General features: G+C 44.4%; 1 protein-coding gene across 1 annotated transcript in view; it reads right to left on the bottom strand.

The window, feature by feature from the left end:
* Positions 1 to 206: 206 nt before the first annotated feature.
* Positions 207 to 10731, bottom strand: part of robo2 (roundabout, axon guidance receptor, homolog 2) — a 146457-nt gene continuing 135932 nt past the window's right edge. The window contains exons 24-30 of the mRNA XM_084020157.1: positions 9779 to 10042; positions 7754 to 7968; positions 3477 to 3659; positions 2915 to 3073; positions 2501 to 2767; positions 1014 to 1208; positions 207 to 346 (exon numbers count right to left, since the gene is read on the bottom strand). Of these exons, the coding sequence (XP_083876283.1) occupies positions 345 to 346; positions 1014 to 1208; positions 2501 to 2767; positions 2915 to 3073; positions 3477 to 3659; positions 7754 to 7968; positions 9779 to 10042 (1285 nt within the window). The 3' untranslated portion in view covers positions 207 to 344. The remainder of the gene's footprint in view (positions 347 to 1013; positions 1209 to 2500; positions 2768 to 2914; positions 3074 to 3476; positions 3660 to 7753; positions 7969 to 9778; positions 10043 to 10731) is intronic.

The following is a 10731-nucleotide window of genomic DNA, read 5'->3' as shown; positions in this document are numbered from 1 at the left end:
AAATCCCCTTTTCCTCAAGGGCAGTTACCAGAAAATGTGTTCTTGTATAGATGTTTTCTTTTTTTTTTTCACTTGCCTTTTTCTAACAAAAAGAAAATTACAGTAAGGTAGGAGGTGGAAAATATTTTCTTGAGGACAAAAACATAGTGAGATGTACAGTATGTCTGTGTCTATACATCACATTTACAGTTCTGTGACACTGCGTTTCTCTGTAGTGCCCTCTACTCCATTCCTTCCCTCTGAGAACACACAGACAGACAAAGTTCATCGCCACAGCAAGGAAGGCGTCATTCTTTCGGGGACAGGCTGGCTGTTTTTCTCCAGTTCACATCCCAGGCAGATCACTCTGTGTGAAGGAAGGGAAACGTATAAAGATTGAGAAATGTAAGGGTTTATTCAGGAAATAGTTTCTTTCTATTCTCTAAATACATTTAAAAAAAATAGTAATTGCTTCGCATAAATCAGAATCAACTCTATTGGCCAATTATGCTTACATGGATGGAATGTAACTCCAGGTCTCTAACAGTTAGTATACATAATGGCATTTACAGGACAGACAGACAGCTAAACATATATTAACTAGCCCATTTATACCGGATGCTGCGAAGTGCAACATTGTGCAGCATATAATTATCATTGGTTCAAATACACATGTGGTGGGTCTTGTTGATATTTTAAAACCACGTGACCAACAAAATGCCGTGTGATTCGTTGACACTAACGTCAATAAACGTACATGTATGCCTGATTGATTGACGTTATTGTCGACGAATCATGAAAATGTCATGAAAATGTCGACGAATCAACAATGCTGTGCTACGCAGCAACCAGCGGGAGGGGCAATGTTGCGCTGCGCAGCATCCGGTATAAATGGGCTAGAGGCTAATAGACTGGTATGCCCAATATGGAAACTAGTACAGCCAGCTGTAGTGACCTCCCACAGTCTTATTGTCCCAGAGAAGTGGTGATTTTTTTACATTCCATGCAGTGGCGTATATTATTTAAATACTCACATAACTCTCCCGAGTACTGCCCCTGTCCATTGGTCCCCAGGAATTCAGCGTGCTCTGTGGCGGTCCACTGCTGTGGCTGTCGTGGACCATCGTTCTTGCGGGGCCCTGTCGAACCCTTGGAGGAGGCGGTGCCAGAGGAGCTGTGGCCACCAGGGGAGGGAAAGGATGGTTTGTTGTATGGCAGGCACCCTTCCTCTGAAGACACAGAGGGGATCGATCATAAGAAAACTTTCAAACTGTGGACTTTTTCCTGCTGCAGTGGAACAACCCATGGAACATCTGATGCATGGACACAAAGAGCACTTTGCAGCGTCCCCCTCCTCCTGCTGACATCTGCAGAGTGGCGCTGCCAACAGGCTATGCCAGGGCGTGCCACAGAGAGGAATCTCAGCCCCACACATGGCCTCGCAGCTACCGGCCGTATGAGGGGGCAAATACAATAAGAGAGGGGACCGCTGGCTGCTGTGGGACCCCCTGCTGCAGGGCAGCATAACATTGACCCTCAGCAGTCTTCCATCTTGTGTGAAATCTCATCAAACTGCTACCCACTGCTCCGCTAATGACTGTAATGGAGTCCGCCCCGACCTCAGTGGATTCTACTGTGAATCAGTCAGCACTCTGACACGTGTGGGAATTCACCGACGGGCTTCTTTGTAAAGATGCTGATTGTGGGCACCTGTCTTTGTCTCGCAGTCTCAGATTAACTGTCTGAAAAAGACCTGGCACAAAGAGGGCAGGACGCACAGCATGGAGAGCTCTAATGGTCACAAACACACATGCATGCACACACATACACACCAACACACACACAGATGGGGTGCAGAGCGACTGCCGTTTGTGTGAGGAAAAAAAAACCGCAGAGGCGATTAGAGTGTATTTCAGTTGCTGGGGCCTCCTGCCTCACTTGGAGCGGAGCATTGGCAACAGTTACAGGGGCATTGGGGAGGCTGAGGAGGGGGGGCATTCTGGAAACCACAGCAAGTGGCAGACAGTGCAATCTGTTCATGGGAGTCCAGTCTCAACGCAGCATGGACACTGACTTCCACACGGGAACGAGCGAAGGATCTCTGTTCTAAATCAAATACTTCAGTGAAGAACATGAAAATGAAATAATTGTATGGCTTTTGTTTGTTTGGAAGGCGGTGCAGAACTGGTGTACACAGGGTCGCCCATAAAGTTGGAATAACTTGCAAATGTCTTGTCTTTTATAGCGCCAAACAAATGGTATGCATGATGTAATCATTGCACATGGTCAACTGATGCATTTAAATAGGAATAAATAGAGGGTTGTGTCTGAAAACAAAATATTCAGGCAATATTATGGGCAACAGTGTATATGACACATATAATGGGGAAGGTGCTTATGTCAAAGATAGAGATTACATCGAATTAACCTGATTTGGTTTGGTGATTTTGCAGGACAACATTTCTGTCCAAAACTTTGAGTTGTATGAACACTAAAGACCTCCGTCTGGTTCCAGCCGTACCTGTTTTGTGTCCCCTGCGGCCCTCCTCGGCTCGGTCCATGGAGCCCAGCCTGTCCTGAACCTGGCGATGGTGCTCCAGAGAAGTGCGTGTCTGCCTGTCGATGGAGCTCTTCATGTCCTCCGGCCCAGACAGGGGTCCTGACAAAGGCGTGCGCTCCAGAGACGAAGCCTTCCTTTCCGTAGGGGGCGCCATGCTGGTTGCGCTGCGGGCCCCCTGGATGCGGCCCGGGCCCTGACAGGGTGGAGGCTCCGGGGGTGGAGGTAGGTCTGTGCCAAAGGGGGAATCAACTAACTTGTCAAGACACATTCCCATCCAGCGATATATTCATACAACTCCCTGTAGTTTATAAAACAACAACAGATGTGATATTTCTGCTTAAACTGTTTAAAATGTGTTTTCAGTCGCTGCCTCACCGTCTGCACCAGCATCTCTCCGGTGGGGTGCCGTGCCCTGGTTTCTGGGTTTGCGCGTGGGCCTGGTGGCCCTCTGGTGGCCCAAGCTGTGTGTGCCGACTGTGCTGCCATCTGTTGAGAATGGACTGCTGGGCCGGGGCCTGTGGGACAAGCCTTTACCTGCGAGAGGGGAAACAGGAGCACAAACCTGCTGGTTAAGAAAGGCAGGAAGGAGCCAGTACACAGACACTGGAGCTGCAGCTGTCTTGAAGAAAGGTTGAGGGTATCAATCAAGATGAAAAAAACCTATTAGAAAAGAAAATTTTTAGAGGAGGTTGCAAGTGTGACGTATCTCCCAGGAGTTACTCATTTCACGCAAGAAAGCCAGAGAGCCAAGCCAGATGAGGCGGAGAGAAACTGAGTTGCCATGCACAACCTGGGCACAGTGTCTGCAAGCAGCAGAAAGGAATCCAACGTTACAGGTAGAAAACATCAGCCAACGGAGCCCAGGAGGAAGAATCAGAGCAGGAAGGAAGGCAGAAGATCGAGTCCAGCAGGGTGAAGCCGGTCTCCACACACCAACCTCTCTTGCTGAGGCTCGTGCCCTCCAGGTGGTAGCCTGCCTTGTCTGCAGCGGCCACCAGGGCCTGGGCAAAGCTGCAGTGGGTAAAGATGGAGCCGTCAGATGAACTGCCCATACTGGACCTATGGCTGGAGAAATTACGGTCATCCTCCGAGGCTGAGCCCCAACCATTCACCATGGACCCTGTGGAACACCGCAGGTTTTCAACGTCGAGAATGAGCTGATATTCAACCACATTATGTTCATACTTTTCAGCTCAGTGGCCTTTATGGACACACGATCTGGTGGTTTGAACACCTGTGCTGTGGTTTGGCATTTCGAAGGATGACCTGACATATGAGTGATGGTATTAATATTAACCGCCCACGCTTACATTACTTCGTATTTGCTGCAGGGCATTTCTGCTCTTGCAGGTGAGTGCTTTCTGTATAGTCATTCTGTTGTGACCTGTCCTCTTTCATCTGCTACAAAAACACACACACTAGCACACAGCAGAATGTACACAGCAGGACTGGTATCAACTAATTTTGCTCTTCTTTTGATAGAGAACAATGTGCGCACCTGTGCAGAGCAGCGTTAGCTACAGAACTGCCTCAGGTGACACAGATGAAGCATCTCACAAACCACTGAATCAAACACCTGGTGGTTCGCACAAACAGTTCTTCCTGTTTGAAAATGCAAAGCCACAGCAGTGTAAAAAAGTGCTTTATTTTTAAAGTCACAGTATCTCACTTACAGCTACTGTAGTTTGAGATTCAACTCGTGCATGTTCCTTTGGTGATTATTAAACGATGGAAGATGAAATCAATACCCGACTTAACAAGCATAACTGAGGATTTGAAGGAGGAAGATGTGAACATATCGTAAGACTTTGGCGTATACATCCGTGCTACTGTAAGTATTTGTTCATGCTTTGATTCCCCCCCCGAATAAAAAGCTAGGCCAGCACTTTAAATATATAAAAGTATCAGCCTGCCAATAAAAAATATGCCACTTTGGCAAGCAAAAACACGGAGAACAGTCGGCTAATGTGACAGCTTTCAGTGGTTTGGCAGACTTTGGTCCGGTGGCACACATCCAAGTGGTCCGCTCACACACACACACACACACACACACACACACACACACACACACACACACACACTCTATCTCTCCCTCACACCGAACACATGAGTGATGTGATTGGACAGACTGGTGGAACAGAGAACTGGGGAGGTGTGAGGGTGAAGGTCGTACAGAGGGAGCGATGGGGACAAAAAGTTAGCAGCAGGATATATGAAAAGTCGCTGTGATACAAATCTCACACACACACACACACACACACAAACACACACGCACACACACACACACAGATGGTGCAATACAATACAACACACACAACACCATTTCAAATACTTTTCCAACTTCCATCTGTGAGTCTCTGCGTCTTTCACCATACGTTTGAAAGAGGTGATTACTCCCTCACTGGATGTGACTTCGGGGAATTGCACCTTCAACAGCTGAAGTTGCACCAGATTTTCACTCCTATTGCAGTGAAATGTTCTCAGATTGATGGAAACTTCTATAATATATAAGCTTGCATAACGTAGAGATAGCCTTTTTTTACAGCATTAACTGAAATCCAAAGCAGTAACTACTTTGAGTCCTCCATCTTGCCTATCTAGTTTCTTTGAAATTCTTTTCTAAGAGTTTTTTTTTTTTTTTCTCGAAGAAAGACAGCAATTCCTCTGGGTTCAATCCTCCCACAAAGAACAGAGCAGATATTGAAGTATAGGCAGTGCCAGCCAAAGCACTGAAGCTTCCAACTCCTCCGGCTCAGCGAAGGAACACTGCCTCAGCAAATCACATCACAGAATGACTTTTCAGTTGCATTAACTGCCACTTTCTACCGCTGAACCTCTGGAGCACTCCTATTCTCAGAAATAGCAGTCCAATCAAACTGTGATCATTGTCACGTAATTTGATAAAAAAAAAAAAAATCAATCAAGTTTTCCTTTTACCCTAGAAAATCTGTTTCTGTAGCTCCAGACAAAGGTTTGCACTCTACGGGTCTGTCGTTTTTATCGCACCTCAACCCGGAGCAATGGGCCACGCCGTGCACTCTAAAAACCACTGGCGGCCACCTCCGGTGCTCTGAGCGCCGTTAGAGCAAGGCCAGTAAACGGGAGACGGTTGGGGGGCAGTAAAACTCAGCCCAGGTCCCTCCTGCCACTAAAACTGATTTATACTGACGGAAAGCCTAATCTGCATGTCGTTAAGCAGGAAAATCATTCCCCCTGACAAGCAGGCGTCTCTACCTGCCGTCGGGAGACGTGACCCCGCGCCTCGCAAACCTGGCAAGGCTTTATGGGAGAGTAATCGGCCAGAACAGTGGGCGTAACAGCCTCGCCGCTACCACATCTCACAGCTTTTACGCCACCTAGAACGCCTACGAGCAAAGCCAGGTAATACCTAATGTGTTCACTTCGGAGACGCCCGCCACCGCATTAGGATTTATATTTATGTGTTCCAAAAAAAAAAAAAAGTGTTGTATTATCTCCGAGAATAGAATTACACATAGGAGATCCTACACTAGACAATCTATGGAGAAAAATGGCCCCCAGAGGAGATGGCTGGCTTTTCTGGGGCATCGGTGAAAATGTTTGATTTACTGGCCTTTTGGTATTAACATTATGAAAACAGACCTATTTCCATAATATTAAAACAATGACAAATGTATCACGCGATGCTCGACAGGACTCTCATTCCCACCCTCCCCTATTTGTGTGGACTCAAAATGGTGTTCACAATAAATCTCCCACCCCTCCCTCTCTTCTCCTCCCGCTCGCCCAGGAGCTGGAACAACGTCTGTGTTGTAAAACGATGGCAGACTCACAGAGAGATAAGAAGAAATAGTGCTAGCTTCAGAGTAATACAGTGGAGGAGAAGATGCAGTAGATTAGGGCCCAGCCGCTGCTTTATATTCCTCTAAATACATCAGCTGTAGCACGCGTCAGTGTAACCAAAACCACTATTCCATCATCCCACGGAAAACTACTCTTTAGGGCTGCAGGATAGACCGACAAGCTCTTATTCTCATGCTTTCTCAGATCCTCTACCTTCAGATCTGCATGTATGTATATAGACTCTACTTTACTGCCTGGTCAGTGTGAGAGCTGTACCCAGATCTGCCGCTGCAAAGTCATGCCCTTGACGTGTCCCCCGGACAGACGGCTGTTAAAGTTTTTCAGTGAGTTGTAAAAATGGAAATGGTGTCTCCAGTCTGCAATGGAATAGGCCGCACGTGAAATTTATTTCAAATCTCCTTGGGAAGATATTGGTGGCCCTGGCTGTCTGCTGCTGAGTTAAATCACAGTCACTCTCCCCCCTCTACTCGCCTCTCCCTCCCCTTTAATTTCCCTCTCACTATCCTGTTTAAAATTCATGGACTTTCTTATCTCTTTTTTTTTTTGGAAATGATAATTATAATTCCCCAGAGTCTGCCAAAAGTGCTTAAAAAACTTGATTGAGGGACACTCAGTGAGCATGTTCGTATAAAAATGAACGCACAGCAGACTGATGAAGAAGGAATCAGGAACAACAACCGTTTAGTGTGAGGCAAGATGTAGCAACAATGGGAATTAAATTGACACATAATAATAATAATTGTATAAATATATACATAAATATTAGGGGTGGGTAAAAATATCAATACGGCAATATATCGCGATACTTTACGATACTATTTTTCAACTCCAAAGATCGATTTAAAAATAAAAGATTCATGTTTAGGAGCATTATGAATGCAGTACTTTATCCTTTCTCATTTTATTTTCAATATTTATTCCAGTGAATTTAATGGGAATTAATAAAATGGAGAGGCTGTTCTGACTACGTATCGTATCGTGACCAAAGTATCGTGATACGTATCGTGAACAAAGTATCGTGATATGTATCGTATCGTGACCAAAGTACCGTGACCAAAGTATCGTGATACGTATCATATCGTGACCAAAGTATTGTGATATGTATCGTATCGTGACCAAAGTACCGTGATACGTATCGTGACCAAAGTATTGTGATACGTATCGTATCGTGACCAAAGTATCGTGATACGTATCGTATCGTGACCAAAGTATCGTGATATGTATCGTATCGTGACCAAACTATCGTGATACGTATCGTGAGGTTCTTGCCAATACTCTCCCTTAATAAATATGGCACAAAAATACTGTAATAGAATATATCACAATATGATTAGAAAATATGTGCATCAGCCCGTCACAACTCAACCTTACCTGTTAAAGAGCTATCCAGGTTGTCCATGCTAGACCCTGGTGTGTGCTCAATGCCCCGGGGATGCCTGGCTCCGTAGCCTTCATCCTCCTCCTCTTCCTCCTCCTCCTCATCCTCATCAGGCAGGTCAGTCTCCAGGTCTGAAACCATTGTGCTTGACACATAGCCCACTGGAGGAGCCGGGGCCTGGGGAGGAAGAGAGCCGACCTGCATGTGCCTGCAGAGAGAAAAACGCCGACATGTTACTCTGCTGGAATCCACATGAAGGACACATCAAGGCATGTGGGGGAATGATGAATATATGGGGAGAATACATGGAATATTCAGTAGTTTCTATACCACAGGGGGGTGAAAACATAAGCATGGCAAAGTTTAGAGTAGGTAGGAGATGATGTGATCACAATTTTTATGCCAAAATGATTGTGATAATCGATATTATAGCTAAATATCAGATACCGACTGATTCAAAAGGAATTTTTGATTTGTTTATGATTATTATTATAAATAATTAGGACCAGAAACGTTTTTAACTTTTTCTATCCCTTTCGAACATGAAGTATATTATTTGAGTCATGTATTTATCGCTTAGGGTTCTGAGGATCCCATTTGCTTGTTTTTTTTTTTTTTCGCTTTATTTAGTTTGTATTATTATTTTTCTTTAACGTGTTCAATAAAGATTTTTAAAAAATCCCAATAATCATCAGAATATGTTTTAAACTATTCAAGACATGGACAATGCACAATAAGACAGTAAACTTGTACAGCAAGAAAATATGCATTATGCTTAGGTTGTAGGAAATTGCAATTTTCCACCTGTAGTTAAAATGACACTTCTGGTATCACAAATGTTTTTGGGATTGGGTCACAGATAAGACATAGTGAACATCCTTTTTAGTGAAAAACAATCAAATAATCTTAAATAAGATGATCATAAATCATAAGATCTCCCTGCATGTATAAAGGAATGTTTTTTTTTTCAGATCACAACAAGCAACACTTATTTTCAAGCCACCTTTGAGGATGTGAATGATGAATCCCGATGATGGAAATCCAACTCAATCAAATCATTGAGTGTTTTATGATAAATTCCCATATCATCCCTTCCCTCGTGTGCAGCTCATTTTAGAGACAGGTGCAGCCGTGAATACATTTGGAGGATTCTCAATAATTCTATAGAATTGACCCCGCTAATTGCCCCCGTGGATGGTACACAGGCATGCTCTGCAGGCCTCTCGACACCCGGCTGTCACCTCGGAGGCAACCCGCCCCGCCGACAGCCGCATTTGTTTGAGGAGTGCAACGTCTTTGACGCGGTTTTCACTGGGAAATCAGTTGTAATTACTGGCCCTCTGGTGTTGTCAGAGATGCTCTCTAACCAACATAGTCATTACTGGCTAACATGACATCTCCTTCCTGACAAGGCTTCCCTGTCACCCCTCCCCCCACTTCACCATTATGAATGAATGCCAGTTTCTGGTTCTCTCTGCGTCGCCGACAGAATGAGGCATGGCCTTCATCTTACTTGCATGAGCACAACAACAATGGAATGTGCCGCATGGGTGTGGGGGGAGTAAACAACCCCGTGGAAGAAAATCGTGTCTCTTAGAGTGAGCAAAATACAGTAGTCGCCTAAGTGGTAGCATGGGCCCATTAAAATGAAATGATTAATGGGTTTATCTCCACTGCACACACAGTTGACATGAAGAATAGAACAGGACCAGAATAAACCCTGGCAGCAAGCAAATTCACCAGGAAGTCTTTTTAAAATGGCATCAATACAGATGGATAGATGGATAGATGGATAGATAGATAGATAGATAGATAGATAGATAGATAGATAGATAGATAGATAGATAGATAGATAGATAGATAGATTGATAGATAGATTGATTGATTGATTGATTGATGTAAGAGCAGCGTATTAACAAAGGTATTTCTCTTGTGTAGTCTAGAATAAAGCCTGAAGGACTTTTCCGCATGATCAGATTTGAATCTCCACCATGCTGTTGTACTACTGCAGTATTTACCATGTCTGTTTTGCCATGTCCATTTGGTACGCTCTGGTCAGTTCATCCAAATGGGCCTGGAGCATGGGCTGCATCTCGTCCCGGGGAGACGGGGTCAGGGTGGCTGTGGACTGCTGTCCAAAGGACACAGCAGCCGGGGAGGAGGCGACCCCCCGGATGGGCGGGGTGGGAACCCTCTCCTCCTCCTCCTCCAGCTCATCCTCCATGCCCTGGTGGAGGTAGGTCTGCACGGGCATGGGCGGGCCCCATCCATCACTCTCATACCTGAAGCAAGAACAGAGGTTTAGTGGATGCTACTAATACTTTTTGACTATCAAATGCCAGGAAGTATTCATCTTTATTTATATCACAATATCGTGATATGTATCGTATTGTGACCAAAGTATCGTGATACGTATCATATCGTGAGGTTCTTGCCAATACTTAGCCTTACCAGGAAGTATTTATATACAACACAGAAAAGCAGCAAATCCTCACAACTGAATTGCTGAAATCGGTTTATATTGTTCCAAAAAAAAAAATGATAGCATGATAAATATAAGCCCATAATTATTGCAGATTTATTTTCTGTCAATTGACTAAATGATTAATATACCAGATGTTACTGGTCATGTGTATTGAAGAATAAAAAAAGTCACCATGATCAAAAAATGATGAAAGTATCAACACAGCTCATTTGTTTAAAATAAATTGGAAAATACATATGAATGGAAACATAACTACAAGGTCTGTGATGTGAAATAGCAGCATTTATTTGAATAGATGTTCCTATTTACTAAACAGAGAGTACGGTGACCTTGTCCAACTTTCTAAAGGATGTGTTATACGACAGTCCTGGGTGGAATTATGGAGGTAGTCAGGCTTCACTTCCTCATAGCTGTGCTTATACATGCTGAAATAATACTAGCCATAAAGAAAATGTTCATTAAAGAAATTTGTCAGTGCACACTCCA

This window comes from Eutrigla gurnardus (genome assembly GCF_963514095.1).
Source record: "Eutrigla gurnardus genome assembly, chromosome: 10".
In the NCBI taxonomy this organism is placed as follows: Eukaryota; Metazoa; Chordata; class Actinopteri; order Perciformes; family Triglidae; genus Eutrigla; species Eutrigla gurnardus.
This window is presented reverse-complemented; position numbering and strand designations above follow the sequence as displayed.